General features: G+C 40.3%; 1 protein-coding gene across 1 annotated transcript; it reads left to right on the top strand.

Moving 5' to 3' along the window:
• Positions 1-10,063: 10,063 nt before the first annotated feature.
• On the top strand, positions 10,064-11,176 carry LOC114422026. The gene is made up of 2 exons (XM_028388238.1): positions 10,064-10,343; positions 10,482-11,176. Exons 1-2 carry the CDS (start codon positions 10,064-10,066, stop codon positions 11,174-11,176), a joined length of 975 nt encoding a protein of 324 aa, XP_028244039.1.
• Positions 11,177-23,863: the final 12,687 nt, after the last annotated feature.

Here is a 23,863-nt window from a genome sequence, read left to right as displayed (position 1 = left end):
CGTGGTACACCAATCTGGAAGCTTCTCAGATCCGGTTATGGAAAGACTTTGCAACTGCCTTCATTAGGCAATACCAATACAACACGGATATGGCTCCTGATCGGAACCAACTTCAGAGCATGACCAAGCGGGAACATGAGTCCATTAAAGAATATGCTCAAAGGTGGAGAGACCTAGCAGCCTAAGTCGTCCCACCTATGAATGAAGACCTAGCAGCCTAAGTCGTCCCACCTATGAATGAAAGGGAAATGATCACGATTATGGTAGATACGTTGCCTACGTTCTACTACGAGAAGCTGATAGGATATATGCCGGCTAACTTTGTAGACCTCGTCTTCGCCGGAGAAAGAATTGAGTCCGGACTGAGGAAAGGCAAGTTTGAATATGCCTCCAACGTTGCCCCCAATAACAATAGAAGAGCCCCAGTGGTGGGCACATGGAAAAAGGAAGGAGATACCCACGCGGTCACGACCGCCCCAACATGGATGAAAACGCCCCAAAATGCCCAAAACTCATACCAACACAACCACCCGAACTTTTCGATCCGAGCTGGAAGCTCCCTCCCAACTCAAGTGGAAGGGCCTCCCGCAACGGAAAAAACGCCTGCCCAACACACAGCTCCAGCCACTCCCCGACCAGCCAATAATACATCTCCTGGCGCGAGCTATAACAATGCACGACGCCCCCCGAAAGATGAGTTCTCTCCTATTCCCATGGCATATTCCGAATTGTGGCCCTCATTATTGGAAAATCATTTGGTGGTGGCCATACCCGGAAAGGTCTTCCAGCCACCATACCCCAAGTGGTACAACTCGAATGCCACATGCGCATACCATAGTGGAGCCCTCGGACACAACATTGACTCTTGCCTGCCATTCAAGTATAAGGTGCAACACCTAATAAATGTCGGCTGGCTATCATTTCAAGAAGAGGGCCCCAATGTTAAAACCAATCCACTGGCCAGTCATGGAGGGGCTAGCATAAACGCCATCGAAAAGGATAGGCCGTCAGGGTCAAAGAGATTAGAAGATGTGGCTACGTCTAGACGATTCATCTACTAGTCGTTGCAGGCAGCATGCATGGTCTCTCGTGGCAGAGGCGAAAGTGACGAATGTCTGTTTCATCTCGGGGAATCACACGACATGGAAACCTGCCCCGGGGTGGAATAGTTACTTCAATGGCTCATGGACTGGGGGCTACTCGAAGTGCCCGAGGGAGATAGGGAAGAACCACAGATTTGCATGCAGTCAGAAGAAAGGAAGGTTCCCCCAAAGCCCTAGTAATATGTTTCACTAGGAATGTGACAGGCTCCAAGCCCAAGTACCCCCCGACAGTGCCCAAGCCAACGCCGTTTTCCTATCAAAGCAATAAGGTCGATCCATGGAAATATACCCCTCTTGCTTTTGGAGAAAGAGCTGCAACCGAGGTTGACTCCTTGTCAGCCAAGATGACCAACATCACCGGCCTTAGTGGCGTAACCCGTAGTGGCCGGGTGTTCGCTCCCCCTCACTCGGCGGAATTGCCCTCCAAGGGGAAAGCACCCATGATCCAAGAACCCGCAGACACGACCACCCCCACAAAAGAAGTGGATCCCCCGGTGGTAAAAGGAGCTGAAAAGATGGAAGGTCTTCAAGGAAAGGCAGTGACCTTGGAAGAGGCTAACGAGTTCCTTCGTCTCATCCAAGAAAGTGAGTTTAAAGTAGTTGAGCAACTGAATAAAACTCGGGCAAGGATCTCTTTGCTCGAACTGCTCATAAACTCCGAGCCTCATCGTGCACTATTGGTAAAGGTTCTCAACAAAGCCCACGTAGCACACAACATCTCAGTCGAGGGTTTTGAAGGCATTGTTAATCATATAACTACCAATAACTATATCGTGTTCATGGAAGAAGAGATTCCCGTCAAGGGGAGAGGGCACAACAAAGCTCTACATGTGTCTATCAGATGCATGGACCATGTCGTCGCTAAGGTGCTCATCGACAATGGTTCAAGTTTAAATGTGATGCCAAAGACCACCTTGGAGAAACTTCCTTTTAATGCGTCACGTCTAAAACCGAGTTTGATGGCAGTACGAGCTTTCAACGGTAGTCGGCGGGAGGTGATGGGGGAAATTCACATCCCCATTCAAATAGGCCCCCACACTTGCAATGTGGTTTTCCAAGTGATGGACATAAATCCCGCCTACAGCTGCCTTTTGGGGAGACCTTGGATTCACGCGCTAGGAGTGGTCCCTTCGACGCTTCACCAGAAATTGAAATTCGCGGTTGTTGACTCCTGGTAATAGTGTCGGGCGAAGAAGATATGTTGGTAAGCTGCCCCTCCTCCGCACCATATGTAGAAGCAGCGGAGGAATCATTGGAAACAGCTTTCCAATCCTTTGAGGTGGTGAGTTGTGCCTCTGTGGAAATGAGTCCGTTGCTACCTCGTCTCTCTAATGCGGCCCTAATGGTGGCACGGGTAATGCTCAGGCACGGTTATGAGCCCGGAATGGGTTTGGGCAAGGACAGCCACGGGAATGCCAATGTGGTTGACATTAGGGGGAACCCGTACAAATATGGGTTGGGGTATGAACCCGAGAAATCGGGAAGAAGGAATACGCCGTCAAGACTCCGGGCAGATAGGGCATCGCCCGACCATGTTAGCCAGTGTTTCACGAGTGTCGGGATAATGTTCGAGGAAGAGGTGGCGACAATAGGAGAGGAGTCTCCACAAAATCCGCCAAGTTTCATACGACCGTGCCATCCCAATTCCCAAGTAGGGAACTGGCGCGTGATGAGCCAGTCGGAAGTCTATAGTGATGATTCAATGTAATTAGAGGCTATAGATTCCTTTCTCTTTTGTTTTGTGAAATCTACCTTATTAAATAACAAAAAGATCTTGTTTCATCTGTTCTTGCGATCCCACCTTTTCTCATATCATTTTTCATGTTTTTGTTTTTTTGTCTTGAATGGTATAGATGTGAGGGTCGATTCTTTGAGGATCCTAACGAGGGTTTGATAATCGATTTTGACCGAGAAGTAAGTCAAACAGTAAACAAAGAAAAGGAAGAGGACGTCCTTTCACCAGAGTTGGAGAGGTTGATCGCTCAGGAAGAACGCGAAATGAAGCCTCATCATGAGGAAACCGAACTGATAAACTTAGGGACCGGAGAGGGAAAGAAAGAAATGAAAGTAGGAACCGCTATGACCGCACCTATCCGCCAAGGTTTGATAACCCTTCTTGAAGAATATCAAGACATATTCGCATGGTCGTACCAAGACATGCCAGGTCTGGACCTCGACATTGTGCAGCATAAGTTGCCATTGAATCCTGGGTCTTCCCCGATTAAGCAAAAACTACGAAGGATGAGACCCGAAATGTCTTTGAAAATTAAAGAAGAAGTAAAAAAGCAATTCGATGCGGGTTTCTTGGTTGTAGCTTGATACCCGGAAGGGGTAGCCAAAATCATCCCAGTCCCAAAAAACGACGGCAAAGTGCGAAGTGCGTAGACTATCGGGACTTAAACCGAGCCAGTCCTAAAGACAATTTTCCCTTGCCAAGTTCGCCCTTTTCTCTTTTATGGATGGTTTCTCAGGGTATAATCAGATAAAGATGGCACCCGAAGATGTGGAGAAGACTACTTTCGTCACCCTATGGGGAACATTCTGCTACAAAGTAATGGCCTTCGGGCTAAAAAATGCTGGGGCAACCTATCAGCGTGCCATGGTAGCTTTGTTCCATGACATGATGCATAAAGAGATAGAAGTCTACGTAGATGACATGATTTCCAAATCTCAGACCGAGGACGAACACCTCGTCAATCTGCGTAAGCTATTTGGAAGGCTGCGGAAATACCAACTGAAACTAAACCCCGCCAAGTGCACCTTCGGGGTAAAATCGGGGAAGTTATTGGGATTTATCGTGAGCCAGAAAGGGATAGAGATAGATCCTGAGAAAGTGAAGGTCATTCTTGAAATGCCAGAGCCATGCACGGAGAAGTAGGTTCGAGGTTTCCTGGGCAGGTTGAACTACATCGCGAGATTTATCTCGCAACTCACCCCTACCTGCGAGCCCATCTTCAAACTATTGTGTAAGAACCAGGCGGTCCTGTGGAACAGCGACTGCCAAGAGGCCTTCAAAAAAATCAAACAGAGCCCCGCGAATCCCCCGGTGCTCATGCCACCTGTAACAAGAAGACCTCTTTTCCTGTACATGACTGTGTTAGATGAGTCAACGTCTGGAGGAAGCAACCTGGCTCGCATGGGCGAGCTGAGCTCGCCTGTGCGAGCTGAGCTCTCTTGGGCAAGCTGGGTGGCAAGCTCCTCCCCTATTTTCCTATAAATAGAGGGAGAAGTGAAGGAGAAAGGGGTTCAGCCCTTCTGGTACTTCGTAACCACTTAAAATTAGTGAGGAAAATTGTTTCCGTGATGAAAATCCAAGCCGAGGCTTTTCCGTAACGTTTCCGTGGGTGATTTCGCGAAGATTCTCAACCGTTCTTCATCGTTCTTCGTCGTTCTTCGGTCTTCAACCAGTAAGTTCCCGAAATCGAACTTTTCAATTCATTCTATGTACCCTTGGTGGTCCCCATTTGTTTCGCGTACTTTTATTTTCGTTTCATCTACTTTCCGTACCCCCTTTTGACGTGCTTTAGTCATTTACTTAAGTCATTTTCTCGCCTAATCAAAAAATAAAATAAATTTACACCGATCATTTGATTTGTAATATCCGTTAATTTCTGTTAAAATGAAATCCGATCGTTCGGGCATGCCGTAACCACGTTGGAAACCAAAAATAGGTAAAATAATAATATAATAATCAAAAAATATCTTTTAGTAAAATAAACCAAAAAAACAATCAATCGGACGTTTCTCTTTGGGATTTCTCTTTCTTAATTCAATTGACTAATAACTAAAGTGAAACTAAGGCTAAAATCAACTCGCAAAGTCAAGCTTGTCCGCAAAAAAATCACTAAAAAGGATTTTAAGGTTCGATACCTCAGTTTTTCTCACCAAGTAAAAATGGGTCATTTTAAGGTCCAACGCCTTAAAAGGACATCCTTCCAAGTAAAAAGAATCGCTTGATTTCCCCTTTAGAAAGAACTACGTAGGTCTGATTTCCTCTTCGATGGAGGGTACGTAGGAGCAAGAGCCCCGCTTTTGTCGACCTCAAAAATTAAAAAAGAAATAAAAGTTTAGATACACAATTTCACACAATTCTAATTTAAGGCTGTTGTCCTTTGGGACAAACGTGAGAGGTGCTAATACCTTCCTCAAACGTAAATACAACTCCCGAATCTAGAATATTCTTCATGACCGGTTTCCTTCGGTTTTTTCGACATTTTCCACAAATAAACGTTGGTGGCGACTCCGTGCATTTTCCTCCTTTGGAAGACGCACCCGTGAGCCTCGCCTCGCTTGCCCACAAAAGGGTAGGTTGCGACAGAGGTAATGAGGCAGACCCGCAGGAGCACACTTTGTAGGATTATCTCACCCCCATTGATGTAGCTCCATGTGGAGCTTGTAGTCCTTGGATATTCTTCACCAATGGAGTCCTTTGCTTCTTGAAGAGAAATGGCAGCAGAATGGAGAAGGAGGAAAGGTGATTGGAGATGCCACTTCAAGGAGAAGATGAGTCAAGAACAAGCTCACCACCATAGGAAGCCATAAATAAGAGCATGAAGGTTGGAGAAGATGAGTGAAGGGAGAGGGAGAAAAAGGGCACAAAATTTATGTCTCAAATGAGGTCTGAACTTTGAATTTTAATTTTTTAAATGATCAAAGTTGAAAAAATGCACACACAAGGCCTCTATTTATAGCCTAAGTGTCACACAAAATTGGAGGAAAATTTGAATTTCTATTCAAAATTCACTTCAATTTGAATTTGAATTTGTGAAGCCAAATTTGGAGCCAAAATTTCACTAATTATGATTAGTGAATTTCATCTATGGTTTCACCAACTAATCCAAGATCAAGTTCAAAATTCTCCACTAAGTGAGCTTAAGTGTCATGAGGCATGTAAAGCATAAAGGACATGCACAAAGTGGGACTATATGATGTGGCAATGGGGTGTAGCAAGCAAATGCTCACCTTCCCCTTAGACTGAACCAAAATTTAATTGGATTCGGCTTCCCCCAATTCAATTAAATTTCTTTCCCAACACACACATCAAATAGTTCACTTAATGCATGTTAAATTCCAAAACTACCCCTAATACAAAAACTAGTCTAGGTGCCCTAAAATACAAGGGCTAAAAAATCCTGCATTACTAGGGTACCCTCCCTACACTATGGAGCCCTAAATATAAGGCCCAAAATAATGAAACCTTAATCTAAAATGTACAAAGAAAAGTGGGCTCATACTTAGCCTATGGGCCCAAAATCTACCCTAAGGCTCATAAGAACCCTAGGGTCTTCTCCTGCATCTCTGGCCCAATCTTTTTAAAGTCTTCTATCCAATACCCTTTGGGGTTAGGATTGCATCATCCCCTCCCCCTTGAAAAAGATTTGACCTTAAATCCAGAGGTTCTTGAAACTTTGGGCTTCTTCCCTCAACACCTGTAGGGTAAGGTGTGAAAACCTCTTTCCTAGGCATTTTCCCATGAGAAAACATGGTTCCTCATCAACTCAATGAGTAATGCTACAAGTATAGAAAAATATGGGAAAACCTTTTGTAAAAGTTTGTTATGTCATGGGAGCCCCTAATTTCCCTTATACTTGGTGGAGTGGGCTACTCAGGAATGAACTTTATTCTCTTAGGGTCCATGGGAACCCTTTGACCACTATTTAAAAAATTAAGGAAAGTAATGCAATAAAACGTACCTTTTTCTGTATTTTCATGCTGATTATTCCAACCAAAAAGTACGACAAACCTAAGGTGTCCCATATGAGCACCTAGGTTTGTATTGAAACCAAAAATAACAATAAACCTACCTAATGAGTCCCTATGTATGTGAATCATGAAGATTTTGGATGCATGTGATGGAAGCTTGCTTGAGAAACTTCTATGGAGGCTGGATCTTTGAGCTTCAATAAGGTCCTTCAATGTTTATTTTCAGCCACGAAGATAAAGGAGAAGACGTGAGAGGAGACGCCATCCAGTAGAGAATAAGCCATGGAAGGAGAAGCTTCACCACCAAGAGAGTGCCTTGGATAAGAAGCTTAGAGAGGAACCTTCAATGGAGGAAGAGAATGAGAGAGAGTGTGTGTGTGTGTTAGTCGTCTTATACGACTAACTTTTGTATAGAAAACATTTTCCAAAACTTTTATAGTTTCTCCAATTTATGGTTATTTTGTAGTGATTTTGTAAATAAATCTTGTTTTATTGTTAAAGCCATCTCTAGAATATTTCCATTGGATTTAATGATGAAATCTATCCAATTTCAGGTGAAAAAGAGGCTAAGTCATGAAGTGCTAAAAGTGATAGTTGAGCTTAGCTCATCTATTGGGCTAAGCGTGTATCCACCGCTAAGCGCAGCTTCAGTGCTCATAGCACGACAGAAGAATCTAGCAGAGCATCAATGTCAAGGTCGCGCGCTAAGCGCGAGATCAGTGCGCTAAGCACAGTAGTTGTCTTCAGCCAGGCTCAACGCACGACTGGTGCTAAGCTCAAATCCACTTACTCGCGCTAAGCGTGAGGGTGGCGCTAAGTGCAACGTTGTGGATTCAAATCCTATTTAAAGCCTGTTTTGTGTAGAATTAGGGTAGGCAGATGATTTGCATAGAATTCCAGAGCACACCATAATGCCTATTTCGGGAAAAGAGCTCTAGAGGCAGCAAGAGGAGCAGCTTTTGCTAGGTTTTGTATGCTCTTGGTCTGATCAACGATTTGTGTGCCTGGATAGGTGACTTTAGCATTGGGAAATGTACTGTTGCCTTAGAACTTGAATGAAGCAGAATTGAAACTTAGTCTTAAATGAGGGATCTGTGGATTAAGTTTTGGTTTTAAATATGCTGTTACGATAATGCTATTTGGTCTAAGTCTAGTCCAACAAGAGGGATCTTAGGATAAAGCTTAGGCTAAATTAGTCTAAACTTTCGTAAGCTATTTTAGCTGAGTGTAGTCCAACAAGAGGGATCTGAGGATGAAGCTTAGTTTAAGTTAGTCTAAACCTAGGAGGGCTGTCTAAATTAAGGCTAGTCCAATAAGAGGGATCTGAGGATGAAGCTTGGATTGATTCAATTTAACTAGGGATCGAGGTTTAGTAATTTAGGCTACAAAATAGAACATAAAAGCATGATTAATTAGATAAACATCTTTATATACATCAGCAAGTTTGTTAGAAAGACCCAACATCTTTACCTATTGTTGTCACTCTTACTTGCATTTTTACGATTTTTAGCCTTGACTTAGTTCAATTATGTTCTAAATCATCAATTATCAGTGTTTCTTTCAACAATTCCGTATTTTTGAATTTAACTCTGTCTAAGACTAGTTCCCTAAGTTTGATACTCAGATTCATCTGTTTTAATTTTAAATACATGACGATCCGATGCGCTTTCCGGAAAACCGGATTTCCCTTGAACATATTTGCATAAAGAAAAAGTGGACCAAAAAGTAATTGTAGGGGAAATCCAACAAAGTATTTATGGTGCTGTTGCCGAGGAGCTAGATTCTAGAAGAGTTTAGTTCAATTTTACGACATTGCTTTATATTTTTCTCTTTGATTCATTGATTCTTTTTGTTCATATTTTAGTTACTGTACATTCATTGTTATTTTGAACTGGATAATTGTTGTTTTGTTTTCTTGTATGCAAAGAAGATCTATTGCGGGTGATTTAATTCCCATTGATTTGGAGATTAACGCCACTTCTAGAAGGCGTAATTCATAAAGAATCAGAAATTTTTTGCAGGATTTAGAAGCATCAGCAACTTCTGAAGAAGAACCTTGATCTTCTGAGGCATCTTCTAGTTTTCCCATTGCAGGGCATTCTCATATAGAACCTGTTGAAGACCCAATCATGGCTGAAGAGCCAAGAAGAGTATCCCTGGAAGATTATTCAAGTTCTACTGTGCCATAATTTTTCACTAGTATTGCACAGGCAAAAGTTCAAGCTCAGACAATTACATATCCTCCTTCCTTGATAGGGCTAATTCAAAATAATTTGTTTCATGGTTTACCCAATGAAGACCCTTATGCTCACTTGGACACCTATATAGAGATATGCAATACTATTAGGTTGGTGGGTGTGCCTGCAGATGCAATCAGGTTGAGTCTGTTCTCATTTTCTTTATCTGGAGAAGCTAAGAGATAGCTTCATTCTTTTAAAGGAAACAGTCTGAAGTCGTGGGATGAAGTGGTAGAAAATTTCTTAAAGAAGTACTTCCCTAAATCGAAGACTGCAGAAGGCAAAGCTGCCATCTCTTCCTTCCACCAATTTCCAGATGAATCGTTGAGTGACGCACTTGAAAGATTTAGAGGTTTATTGCAGAAGATTCCCACTCACAGTTTTTCAGAACCAATACAACTCAACATATTCATAGATGGGTTGAGACCACAATCTAAGCAGCTCTTGGATGCTTCAGTTGGGGGTAAGATCAAAATAAAGACCCCTGACAAAGCAATGGACTTAATTGAAAGCATGGCTGCTAGTGACATTGCCATTTTGAGAGACCGAGCCCTCATTCCTACCAAGAAGAGTTTATTGGAGCTAACCTCACAGGACGCTCTGTTGGCACAAAACAAGTTGTTATCCAAGCAACTAGAGACATTAACAAAAACACTCAGTAAGTTGCCAACTCAGCTTCATTCTGCACAAACTTCACATTCTTCTATTTTGCAGATTGCAGGATGTACAATTTGTAGTGGAGCTCACGAATCTGGGTGTTGTATCCCTAATGAAGAGCAAATTGCACATGAAGTCAATTATATGGGGAATCAGCCTAGAGGCAACTTCAATACAAGTGGATTTCCAGGATTTCAGAATAACTAGCAGTATCAACAGCAGAGACAGTGGCAAAATCACCCTGGTAACCAATTCAACAGAGACTAGGGTGGTTCATCTACAAGGCCACAACAACAGATTCCAAGTCTCTATGACCAAACCACAAAGCTGGAAGAGACTCTAGCTTAATTCATGCAAGTGTCAATGTCTAACCAAAAGAGCACCGAGTCTGCAATTAAGAATCTGGAAGTCCAAGTGGGTCAGCTTGCAAAGCAATTAGCTGAAAGACCATCCAACAAATTTACAACAAACACAGAGAAAAATCCTAAAGAAGAGTGCAAAGCTGTGATGACTAGAAGCAAAATGGCGATTCAAGCGGAGGAAAGTAGAGCTGATCAGAAGGTGGAGGGATTTAAACAACAACTGGCTGATGAACCGGTTGAAGATTTAGTGGAACTTGAAGAAATTGTGGAGGAAGTAAAAGGTGATGAACAAGGAGAGACACCAATAAGAGATTGTCAAGAGGGAACAAAGAAGAAGGAAGAAAAAGAAAAAGAAAAACAAGAAGAAACAAAAGAAGAAGAAGAAAAAGAAAAAAAGTTGAAAAATGAAAAACAAAAAGAGAAGGTTATTGAGATTGAGAAGAAGAAGGGCAAGAATGAGGATAACATAGAAAAGAAGAAAGAGGCTACTCCTATTGAAAGCAAGGAGGTACCTTATCCGTTGGTACCCTCTCGGAAAGATAAAGAGCGAGATTTGGCCAGATTTCTTGATATCTTCAAGAAACTGAAAATGACTTTGCGGTTTGGAGAAGCACTTTGGCAAATGCTCCTCTATGCCAAATTTTTGAAGGATATGTTAACCAAGAAGAACTGGTACATCCATAGTGACAAAACTATTGTGGAATGTAATTGTAGTGCTGTTATTCAACGCATTCTTCCACCCAAGCACAAAGATCCTGGAGTTGTCACGATACCGTGTTCTATTGGTGAGGTCACTGTAGGCAAAGATCTCATAGACTTGGGAGCCAGTATCAATTTAATGTCTCTTTCCATGTGCCGACGACTTGGAGAGATAGAGATTATGCCCATACACATGACCCTCCAGTTAGCTGACCGTTCCATCACAAGGCCATATGGAGTTATTGAAGATGTTTTGGTGAAGGTTAAGCACCTTATATTTACAGCTGATTTCATTGTCATAGATATAGAAGAGGATGCTGACATTCCTCTCATTCATGGCCGCCCATTCATGTCTACTGCAAGATTAATGGTAGACATGGGGAAGAAGATTCTGCAGATGGGCATAGAAGATTAGAAGATCAACTTTGATTTGTTCCATGACGACAAAGATCCACCTAGCCAAAATGTCTGTCTTAAAGTGCACGTGATGGAGGAAAGGAGACCTGAGAAAAAGGTCCTTGAAGTAGGAACTTTGTTGGATCCTGGATAACAAGATGATGCGTCAAGCTAGTGACGTTAAAAGAGCGCTTACTGGGAGGCAACCCAACCTTTCTTTCCCTTTCCTATTTTCATTTTTATCTCTTGCATGTAGTTAGGATATCTTGCTTGTGATTATGATTAATTTCAGCTTTTTTAGTAATGAACAAAGGGGGTTTAAGCTTGTGTGAAGAGATAGATAGAAAAAGACTCAGAAATTTTTTTGCAATTGTCTATCCACTAAGCACAGACCTTGCGCTAAGTGCTCAGTCTTCACGTTCTAAGCCGAGCTTGCTGGCGCTAAGCGCACAAACCCCTGATTGGTTGGCTGAATAGTTCAGCTAAGCGCACATCACTGCGCGAAGCCCTACATCTTCACGATAATTGAACCTTAACCAGTGGGCTTAGCGTGGATGATGTGCTCAGTGCCACTTCTTCTCTGGAAAATTTTTATTGTAGCAGCGCTAAGCGCGCTATCCTGCACTAAGCCCTAGATCCATTTTGTAACTTGAGTTTGTAAGCTGGGCTTAGTGGGGCAGGAAGTGCTAAGCGCCAATCTCTTACAGGTTTTGAATTCTTAGAAGTGCGCTTAGCGCGCCTGTTGTGCTAAGACTGAACTACTCTCTGTAAGTTGATGCTTAATGGTACTCTAAGCCTCACATCTTAGGCTAAGCGCATATTGCAGAAAATTTTGTGTTGCAAAAAGCGCTAAGCACAGCCTGTCGCGCTAAGCCCCAGATGCTCACTGGACCTTACAACTTCAAGTTGGGCTGAGCGCTTGGGTTTTTAAACTCAAACTTCACATGGGCACGCTAAGCATAGTTGTGCGCTAAGCGCGCCATACGAATTTTAGTTTTAAAAAAACTAAAGGCTGAGGCACTTGGGTGTTACCCGAAATACCTTTAGCTTCTGCCTCTGTGAACCTTGCGAAAGTGTGTATTTCTGCTGGGTGTGTACTGCTTGTCTACATCTTCATTGTTTCATTTCAAGAACAATCTAAGTAAGTGAGTACATTTCCCTTTTTATCTTCCATCCTTCAAACCTTAGGATATATGACTTCTCATTTTCTTAGTTGTATGTTGTTAGGTTAATCTTACTAGCTTTAGGGTTAGTCAATGTAGGATTTTAGGTAACTTAGAAGCCCATTAGGGGCAGTGTGGCTGAAAGGGGTGAAGACCCATGTGGCTTTGTTTGGAAATCGTGATGAACGCGCTAAGCGCGCCTGCTACGCTTAGCCTGTTCATCGCAACTGTTAAAATTTTGGATTTCCATATGAACGTGCTAAGCGGACCATGTCACGCTAAGCACGTTCATCCCTACTGATGAACGTAAGTGATGAGCCCCCTAAGCGCGTCTGTGTGCTAAGCGGGACTAGTGTTCAGACATTAAGATTTTGAGAATTTTTGTTCAGCGCTAAGTCTAACCTGTCAGACTAAGCACCACTTTGGTTCTGTAAGTTTTCCTTTGAATAAGGCTAAACACAGCTGCTGCGCTAAGCCCTTGTTGTGTGTTGAGCTAAGCGCCCTGTTGTGCTAAGCTCAACTCTCTCACTATCTTTTAAGTTTTTGTAGTTAGGCTAAGCGCGCCTGTGCGCTAAGCCTGAGTGTCATTCTAATGAGGCTGAGCTAAGCGCGCCATGCTGCACTAAGCTCTGATTCTCTTCGGTTTTGGAAATTGTAGACTTAGACTAAGCTCAGCTGTTGCGCTAAGCTTAATCTGCAGAAAAAATATTTTTTGTGTCTTCAGGCTAAGCACCAGTCTGCTGCCCTTAGCGCCTGAGTAAAATTTCATAAGGCGCGCTAAGCTCAGCCTGCTGCGCTAAGCGCTAGTCAAAAATTCAGTTTTATTTTTATGTTTTTGTGAAAATAACCTATGCTAATCTCTTGTGTTTTGTCTTATATTTTACAGATGGCATCTAAGAAAAGGAAGGCTCCTTCTACACCTACCCAGGCCAGATATGATAGATCCAGGTTCACATCTCAAGAAGCTTGGGAGAGATATACAGATATTGTGGTGCCTAGGAAACTACTACCGGAGAGGAATGTAGTAGTTTATTGCATTGAGTTAGACGAGTTCAAGGAGGAACTCGAGAGAAGACACTAGGATGAGAAGTTGACTGATTTTGTTGACAACAACATAGACATTGCTATTGTGAAGGAATTTTACGCGAACCTCTATGACCCCAGTATAAATTCTTGTGTTTGTCTTCTTCTTCCCTACACTCTTTAATTTCCGCTGTGCACTTTTAATTATCGCTTTTACTTTTGGTTAAGTTGCTATTTATGTTCTTTACTTTCTTAACTTTGTAGTAAAAGCCTAATTGAATCTAGTAACATTAAGAAGGATAAGTTTTAATTAGTCAAGGCACATTAATAATTAATTCAACCCGCTCTTCTTAATTATTTTGAGGCCACTTGATCCAACAAAATCAGTGCAATTTCAGGTGAAAAAGAGGCTAAGCCATGAAGTGCTAAAAGTGACAGTTGAGCTTAGCTCATCAGTTGGGCTAAGCGCGCATCCACCGCTAAGTGCAGCTTCAGCGCACTTAGCACGACAGAAGAATCTGGCAGAGAATCAATATCAAGGTCATACACTAAGCGCGAGATCAGTGCGCTAAGCACAACAGTTGTCTTCAGCCAGGCTCAGCACATGACTGGCGCTAAGCTCAAATCCACTTACTTGCGCTAAGTGCGAGGGTGACGCTAAGCGTAACATCGCAGATTCAGAGCCTATTTAAAGCTTGTTTTATGCATAATTAGGGTAGGCAGATGATTTGCAAAGAATTCAAGAGCACACCACAATGCCTATCTCGAGAAAAGAGCTCTAGAGGCAGCAAGAGGAGCAACTTTTGCAAAGATACCTAGGTTTTGTAATCTCATCATTGTTAGGGTTTTTCTGTAATGGCTGGCTAAACACCCTTGTTGGGGATTTCTAAAGAAAATCTAATGTAATTACTTTAATATCTAATTGATTGTGTTTCTTGTGTTCAATGCTTAATTCAGTTCTTAAATTTTGTATGCTCTTGGTATGATCAACCATTTGTGTGCCTAGTTAGGTGACTTTAGCATTGGGAAATGTACTGTTGCCCCAGAACTTGAATGAAGCAGAATTGAAACTTAGTCTTAAATAAGGGATCTGCGGATTAAGTTTTGGTTTGAAATATGTTGTTACAATAATGTTGTTTGGTCTAAGTCTAGTCCAACAAGAGGGATCTGAGGATAAAGCTTAGGCTAAATTAGTCTAAACTTTCGTAAGTTATTTAAGCTGAGTCTAGTCCAACAAGAGGGATCTGAGGACGAAGCTTGGATTGATTCAGTCTAACTAGGGATCAAGGTTTAGTAATTTAGGCTACAACATAGAACACAAAAGCAAGATTAATTAGAGAAACATCTTTATATACATCAGTGGGTTTGTTAGAAAGACCCAACATCTTTACCTACTGCTGTCACTCTTACTTACTTGCATTTTTACTATTTTTAGCCTAGACTTAGCTCAATTCTGTTCTAAACCATCAATTATCAATGTTTCTTTCAACAATGCCTTATTTATGAATTTAACATTGTTTAAGACTAGTTCCCTGAGTTCGATACTCGGATTCATCCGTTTTAATTTTAAATACTTGACGATCCGGTGCGCTTTCCGATAAACCGGATTTCCCTTGAACATATTTGCATAAAGAAAAAGTGGACCAAAAAGTAACTACAGGGGAAATCCAACAATGTGGCATGGAAATTGAAGGAGAATAGGGAGAGAAGTTGAACTTTGAAGTGTGTCTCTCAAGTTTCTCATTCATCAAAGTTATGACAAGTGTTACACATGTTTCTATTTATAGCCTAACACATGGGAAGCTTCCTTGAGAAGCAAGGAAGGTAGCTTCCTTGGGAAGCTAGAGGAAAAAAGCTTCCTTTAGAAGCTAGAGGGGGGCTACTCACACCCCTCCAATAGCTAAGCTCACTCCCATGCCAAAATACATGAAAATACAAAAAAAAAATCCTACTACAAAAAACTACTCAAAATGCACTGAACTGAAATACAAGGCTAAAAACCTATACTACTAGGGTACCCTTAACTTGAAGGGTGGGGTGCCCTTAATTTGTAGGTTACCTTACAAACCTTACCTAATCTAATATTTATAAAGAAAAGTGGGCTCATACTTAGCTCATGGGCCTAAAATCTACCTTAAGGCTCATGAGAACCCTAGGGCCTTCTTCTGCATCTCTGGCCCAATCTTCTTGGAGTCTTCTATCCAATACCCTTGGGGGGTAGGATTGCATCATCCCCTCCCGCTTGAAAAGGATTTGTCCATAAATCCAAGGGTTCTTGAAACTTTGGGCTTTTTCCCTCAACACCTATAAAAAGAAAAAAAAAGCATATATATTAGTGGTGTTGGGTATGTTAGAGTAGGTTAAGGTCTAAAAATCCCTTTCCTAGGCATTTTCCCATGAGAGAACATGCTTCCTCGCTAACTCAATGAGTAGTGCTACAATTATAGAAAAATATGGGACAAACCTTTTGTAAAAGTTTGTTAAGTCATGGGAGCCCCAAATTACCATTATACTTGGTGGACTGGGTCACTTAGGAATGACCTTTATTCTCTTAGGGTTCGTGGGCACCCCTTGATCACTATTTAAAAAATTAAGGAAAATAAGGCAACAAAACATACCTTTTCCTGTAATTTCATGTTGATTACTCCTACCAAAAAGTACGACAAACCTAAGGTTTCCCATATGAGCACCTAGGTTTGTATTGAAACCAAAAATAACAAAAAAACCTACTTAATCAGTCCCTATGTACGTGAATCATGAAGATGTTGGATGCATGGGTGATTTTACCAAAGAGGGTTGCATCACTCAACACATTCATCATACCACCTATCATAGGGATTTAATGCCTAATAATACTTATTTGGGGAACCAACAAAGACAAGGATTTAAGCTCTTACGAACCAAACCCTCTTCCAACAACTCCTTTACTTAAGGAATAACCTTAAGCTCAAGAGGTGTGGCAGTGCTAACAAGTGTTCTTTTACAAAGGAGAAGATATGAAGGTTGTCTAAGAAGGGAAGTTTCTTTAATGTTTGTCTTTATTTCAAAATGACTTTCCTTCTTAGCTAACCTCTTGGAGGAGACACTTACCTTATTACACTCCTCCTTAACAATTAAAGGTTGTTTTGTTTTCTTTTTCTATTCTTTCCCTTATCATCTTTGGGCTTATAAGGTGCATCCCCTAGGATGCCTTGACCTTGGTCTTTCATTGGATAAAAGTGAGAGCCATAAGATTTTGAAGTAGGCTTCCTTTTAATTTGTTGCTCTACCCTTATGCAAAGTTGGACTAGGTCATGTAGGTCCATATATGGAAGGAGCTCAACCTTGTCCCTCACTTACATATTAAGTCCACTAAGGAACCTAGCAATACTTGTTCTTTCCTCCTCCCTAAGCCCAGCTCTCAAAAGGAGTAGTTTCATTTGTTGCCTATACTCTTCAACACTAATACTCTTTTGTCTAAGCCTTTGGAGCTTGTCCATAAGCCCCCTTTCATAGTAGGAGGGGATATGCCTCTTTCTAAGGGCACTTTTCAATTCATTCCAATACTCTACTGGAGGATCCCCATGAATCCTTCTTTCCCTAATAATTGAAGTCCACCAATAGAGGGTATACCCTTGGAAGCTAAGGGTAGCCAAAGGAACCCTCATTTCCTCACTTGTATAATGGCAAGCAAAGAGTTGCTCAACCTTTATTTTCCAATCTAAATAAGCCTCCATATTGTCCTTCCCATGGAACTATGGGAGGTTAATGTTAGCCTCTCGAGGCTTTCTTTCCCTTTCTCTCCTATGGGAGTGTGGTCTAGGATGTAACCTACACCTTCCTCTATAATAGTCACTATGTTCTTCACTTAGGCTTTTGCAAGAGTCATGACTACTATAGGAGGCATGTTTTTCTTTTCTTAACTCTTTTAGTATTTTCCTTCTTCCTTCTTCTCTTATTTGTTCCCTCTCATCTTGACTTATTTGTACCCTCTTTTTTCCTTTTTCTTTCCATAACTTGAGGGAACTCAACTCATCTAATATTCTAGATAGAGGGTCCTTATGACTAGTACCCTCACCATTAACACTAGATGAATGATGACTCCTGTTGGTTCCTAAGTTGTGGTTCTTTCTTGTTGGGGGTTTGAAAAAGGTAAAATCTAGGGTTCAAAAGAACTCAAGATAAGCGTGATAAGCAAGAAGAAAGTATTATGCAATAACAAAATAAACTAGGCGTGACTAGTAAAGAAAATAAGCTACGAAAGTAAGTAAGAAATTAAAGTGCAATAAATGTAAACTAGGTGGGTCCTAAGAGTGTTTGGATGATCATATTTAAGGTTCCGAACAAAACACTCACTATCCTAAGGGAAAATTGCCTAAAATTATTACACACAAATGGAAGTAGGGTAACCTATTGAAGGCTCCAGACACACTTCCAATGAAAGGCCTTTTTGTTACAAAATTTGAAATCAATAAAGGTAAATGTAAAAGGGTCCAATTACAAGTAAATAGCCAATTACAAAATTCCAAAAAAAATCCTCAATTTTGGTGGTTGTTCTCTCTTTGGTGTTCTGCTCAATTTGGAGTGCTTCTTAGTTCAATAGCTCTTAAGGTGGTTAGCCCCTTGCTTCTAGACTGAAATTCTTCAATTGATGGCACCAATCCTCCTTTCCATTTCCCTATATGGCAACTCAAAAACAAGGAAACAAATAGACAAGCAATAAACAAAGACCAAAAAGTGAAATGAAAGCTAAACCAATAGATTTTTAACAAGACAAATTTTCACGGATTTTCAACAATTAAAGCAATCAAAAGCACATAAAAGCAAGCTAGGACTCAAAGAGAAACCTAGAATGGCTCCAGAGTTGAGTAAAAAAAACTAAAAAAAAGACTCAAGAAACCTCTAGCTTTGGCACTTGTTTTCACACTACTTTTCAATTGAAATTTCAGAACTAAGATTGGTCTAAAATAGGCACTGATTATAGAACAAATTTTGAGCTAAAACAACAAGCACACATCCATTTCATTTTTTTTATTTTTCTTGCCAATTTGTATGATTTTTATTATTTTTTCCTTTTATCCAAATCACTTGGTTCTTTTTTTCTAATTTTTGTCCAGATGTCTAGAAATTTCAGTAAAATGTTCATCTCAAAATTTGTAGTGACCAATTCTCAGTAATTTTTACAAGTTCATATGCTCAAGTTGCCTGCACCATCGATTTTAGACTTCGAATTTTTTAAGCATGGTATATTGTTTGCCTTAGGTTTACTTTCAACTTTCCTATGTATGTTAAACTCACTAGGCCTGTTTATCACAGTTTTAGGAGTTCAAAATTCACTTAGGATCAAAATTTCAGCCAGCAATTCAATCACCAAAACTCAAATTTACAATAGACACAATCATAAGGAAACCTAAAAGTTCAAGAAAAGGTTCACAATCATATACTCTCTAAGAATTATGAATGAACTTTTTAAGGATTAATTAACATGCAAGATTTGAATCAAATCAAATAATAGGCTAAAAAAAATTTCATACACTCATGAACAAATGAGTTAGACAAAGAAACAAGAAAAATAAAATTCAGCACAACATAAGGAATCTTATGTGACAAGTTTCATGACTAAACATGACTTCTATGACAAAACTACAATAGGTGAACATGTCACTCTAGATTTTTGAGGTTTTCTTCTACTTTAATGATTTTGTAAGAATTTTATTGTTTAGGTTTCAGCCAAAAAAATGGCAATACAAAACTCAAAGGAACCTAAACTCAACACAATTCATGGTTCAAGAACAAGAACAAGGAACTTGAACCATAGATAATCAAATCTAGCTTCTATAGCAAGTTTAATTGGTGGAAATTCTAAAAATTCATGTTAACAACATTAAGCGCAAGACATGTGAGGAGATACATGGAAGAAAAATGAAGAAATAACAATGGAAGAGAAGGTAAAGCTGAAAATAAATGGAGGTTTAAGGAGAACCTACTTGAAGCTCTTGTGCTCTGATTACCCCTTGATGGAAGCTTGCTTGAGAAGCTTCTATGGAGGTTGGATCTTTGAGCTTCAATGGGGTCCTTCAATGGTGATTTTTAGCCATGGAGTTGCAGTGGAAGATAAAGGAGAAGAGGTGAGAGGAGGCGCCATCCACTAGAGAATAAGCCATGGAAGGAGAAGCTTCACCACCAAGAGAGTGCCTTGGATAAGAAGCTTAGAGAGGAACCTTCAATGGAGGAAAAGAATGAGAGAGAGAGAGAGAGGCATGGAAATTGAAGGAGAATAGGGAGAGAAGTTGAACTTTGAAGTGTGTCTCACAAGTTTCTCATTCATCAAAGTTATGACAAGTGTTACACATGTTTCTATTTATAGCTTAGCACATGGGAAGCTTCCTTGAGAAGCAAGGAAGAAAAGTTCCTTGAGAAGCTAGAGGGGGGCTACTCACACCCCTCAAATATGTAAGCTCACCCCCATGCCAAAATATATGAAAATTCAATGGGAAGCTTCCTTGGGAAGCAAGGAAGAAAGCTTCCTTGAGAAGCTAGAGGGAGGCTACTCACACCCCTCCAATAGCTAAGCTCACCCCCATGCCAAAATACATGAAAATACAAAAAAAATTTCCTACTACATAGACTACTCAAAATGCACTAAAATACAAGGCTAAAACCCTATACTACTAAGGTACCCTTAACTTGTAGGGTAGGATGCCCTTAATTTATAGGGTACCCTACAAACCTAACCTATTCTAATATTTACAAAGAAAAGTGGGCTCATACTTAGCCTATGGGCCAAAAATCTACCAGAAGGCTCATGAGAACCTTAGGTGTTGGATCAAGTGGCCTCGGAATAATTAAGAAGAGGGGATGAATTAATTATTAATGTGTCTTGACTAATTAAAAATTATCCTTCTTAATATTACTAGATTCAATTAGGCTTTACTACTAAGTTATGAGGAAGTAAAGAACAAAAAAAATAACTTAGACAAAAATAAAGCGGAAATAAAAGTACACAGCGGAAAGATAAAGAGTGTAGGGAAGAAGAAGACAAACACAAGATTTATACTGGTTCGGCCACAACCCGTGCCTACGTCCAGTCCCCAAGCAACCCACGATTCTTAGGATTTCCAATAACCTTGTAAAATCCTTTACAAGCAAAGATCCATAAGGGATGTACCCTCCCTTGTTCTCTTTGAACATCCAAGTGGATGTACCCTCCACTTGAACTGATCCACAAGAGATGTACCCTCTCTTGTTCTCAGTATAACAACCCAAGTAGATGTACCCTCTACTTGTACCATAAAGGGTGTACCCTCCAATGTGTTAAGACAAAGAATTCTTAGGAGGTTAGTCCCTTGAATCTTTGTAAGGGGAAACAAAAGATATCCCAGGCGGTTAGTCCTTTGAAATCTTTTGTTTAAAGGGAAGAGGAAGAATCAAAAGAATTCTCAGGCGGTTAGTCCTTTGAATCTTTAGGCAAGAGGGAGAAGGAAGAAAAAATAGCACAGTTTTATTTTCTGCAGAATTTCCACTTGCAGAAAAACAAAGTTTAGAAAGCTTTTTTGCAAAGAAAAAGCAATGGGCAATGGTTAGAGAAAGATTGTGAAAAAGGATTGTTTGGAAGGATATCATATATCTCATGAACATGTGCCAAAGTCATGCTTTTATAGACTCTTCATGTCTGGTCAAAGAAACCATTGGAAGAGTTATGACTTTTGAGAAAACCATGTTAAGAGTTATAACTCTTAACTTTTTCTTTAAAACTATTGACTGGTAATCGATTACCACAAAGGTGTAATCGATTACATAATGTATTTTATGAAAAGTTGTGACTCTTCACAATTGGATTTGAATTCCAACATTCAGATTCACTTGTAATCGATTACTAATATAGTGTAATCGATTGCACTATTTGAAAATCATTTTGAAACGTTATAAATCATTTGAAAACATTTTGAAAACCAAACTGGTCACTGGTAATCGATTACTGATAACTGGTAATCGATTTTCAGAGAGTAATCACTCTGGTAACTTAGAAAATTTTAGAAAATTCTTTTGTAAAAGAAAACTGTGCTATTTGGTTTTTTAAAAAATCTTTTAATACTTATCCTATATGAAGTCTTGACTTGTTGCTTCTTGATTTCTTCTCTTGAATCTTGAATCTTGGATTGGATTCTTGATGCTTAATCTTGAAGTCTTGAATCAATCACTTGAGCTTTTGGCATCATTAAAATTGCTTGGTTCATCATCATGAAGCTTGCTTCTACATTAGGGCCTTCTTCTACATCTCTGGCCCAATCTTCTTGGAGTGTTGTATCCAATACCCCTGGGGGGTAGGAGTGCATTAGCATGGATGATTTTACAAAAGAGGGTTGCGTCACTCAACACATTCATTATACCACCTATCATAGGGATTTGGTGCCTCATAATACCTATTTTGGGCACCAATAGAGCACAAGGATTTAAGATCTTTCAAACCAAACCCTCATCCAACAACTCCTTTACTTGAGGAATAACCTCAATCTCAAGAGGTGTGGCAGTGCTAACAAGTGTTCTTTTATAAAGCAGAAGATGTGGAGGTTGTCTAAAAAGGGAAGTTTCTTTAATGTTTGTCTTTATTGCAAAATGACTTTCCTTCTTAGCTAACCTCTTAGAGGAGACACTTACCTCCATATACTCCTCCTTAACCATTAAAGGTTGTTCTTCTTTTCTTTTTCTGTTCTTTTCCTCATCCCATTTAAGTTTTATTTGTACTTGATCCTTAGCTATCTGTGAAGGTGTTTCAGGATGCAACACAAATTTAGTGCCAAGATGGGTGAGGGTAATCTCATTAATTAGGCCATTGTAAATGATCTTCCTATCAAACTTCCATGGCCTCCCTAAAAGAATATGCCTATCCTCCATGGGAACTATATCACAATTAACTTCACTCTTATATGTCCCAATGGAGAAAGGTACCTTCATTTGTTGGTTAACTATCATTTCCCCTTGCTCATTGAGCCATTAAAGTTTATAAAGTTTTCGGTGGGGAATGATAGTGAGATTCAACTTGGAAACTAATCTTATGCTACGACAATTGCAACAAGATCCACTATCCACAATGAGAGAACAAGTTTTATCTAAAATTTTGCATCTTGTATGAAAGATGTTCTTTCTTTGGGGTTGAGATAAATCACAATTGAACTCCAAGGAGCCTTCTAACCATTAGGAGATCTCCTTCTTCATGGGGGTAGACTTCCTTACTAGACTCTTGACCCCTTACTTCATTTTCACTTCGACTAGAGGAAGGGGAAGAAGTAGTCTCCTCTTGACTACTATAAATGTCTTGACCCCTCATAATCATTGTTTCTTTGTGGGGCATTGAGAGGCAATGTGACCTTTCCCAAGACATTTGAAGCATTTAATGTTGCTAGTCCTTTCTTGGGAACTAGTCTTAAGGGTGTATTTCTCTATGGTCTTACCCTTATCTTCCTTGGGTTTTGAAGGTGCAGCCCCCAAAATTCCTTGGGCTTGGTCCTTCCTTGGATAAGAGTGAAAGCCATAAGATTTTGAAGAAGACTTTCTTTTAAGTTGTTGCTCCACTCTTATACAAAGTTGGACTAGCTCATCTAGGTCCCTATATGGAAGGAGTTCAATGTTGTCTCTCACTTCCATCTTAAGCCCACTAAGACACCTAGCTATGCTTGTTCTTTCCTCCTCCCTAAGTCTAGCTCTCAAAAGGAGTAGTTCCATTTGCTATCTATATTCTTCAACATTCAAACTCCCTTGTCTAAGCCTTTGGAGCTTGTCAGTAAGCTTTCTTTCATAGTAGGAGGGAATGTGCCTCTTCCTAAGGGCACTCTTAAGATCATTCCAATACTCTACTGGAGGATCCCCATGAATCCTTTGTTCCCTAACAAGGGAAGTCCACCAATAAAGGGCATACTGATGCAATCCTACCCCCTAAGGCCTTGTGATATCAAAAGAAGGATAGTAAGGCCTTGTCTTGAAAGGCCAAGGGGAAGGAAAAGGAGGAAAAGGATTCCTCCAAGAAGATTGTTAAGAAGGAAAATCATTTTGCAACAAAATGTGATATCAAAAGAGCACTCCTTCTTAAACAATCTTTCTACCTTCTCCTATCAACGGAAATATCCCTTAGCACTGTCATACCTCTTGAGCTTGAGGTTATTCCTCAAGTAAAGGAGTTTTTGGATGAGGGTTTGGTTCGTAAGAGCTTAAATCCTTGTGCTTTGTTGCTGCCCAAAATAAGTATTATGAGGCACCAAATCCCTATGATAGGTGGTATGATGAATGTGTTGAGTGGTGCAACCCTCTTTCGTAAAACCACTCATGCACCCAACATCTTCATGATTTGTGTACATAGGGACTCATTAGGTAGGTTTGTTCTTATTTTTTGTTGAAATACAAACTTAGGTGCTCAAATGGGACACCTTAGGTTTGTCATAATTTTTTGTAGGAATAATCAACATGAAAATAAAGAAAAAGGTATGTTTTATTCCATTACTTTCCTAAACTTTTTAAATAGTGATCAAGGGCTTCCCATGGACCCT

Source organism: Glycine soja, chromosome 1 (genome assembly GCF_004193775.1).
Source record: "Glycine soja cultivar W05 chromosome 1, ASM419377v2, whole genome shotgun sequence".
NCBI lineage: Eukaryota > Viridiplantae > Streptophyta > Magnoliopsida > Fabales > Fabaceae > Glycine > Glycine soja.
The sequence above is the reverse complement of the archived record's forward strand: the minus strand, read 5'-3'. Positions and strand labels throughout refer to the sequence as shown.

What these genes read in the sequence shown, in the direction of transcription:
- LOC114422026 (XM_028388238.1), top strand. Translation starts at nt 10,064, where the DNA reads ATGTCTAACCAAAAGAGCACCGAGTCTGCAATTAAGAATCTGGAAGTC. An exon ending in AATTGTGGAGGAAGTAAAAG is followed by an intron (nt 10,344 to 10,481) that starts GTGATGAACAAG and finishes AAAAACAAAAAG; the next exon opens with AGAAGGTTATTGAGATTGAG.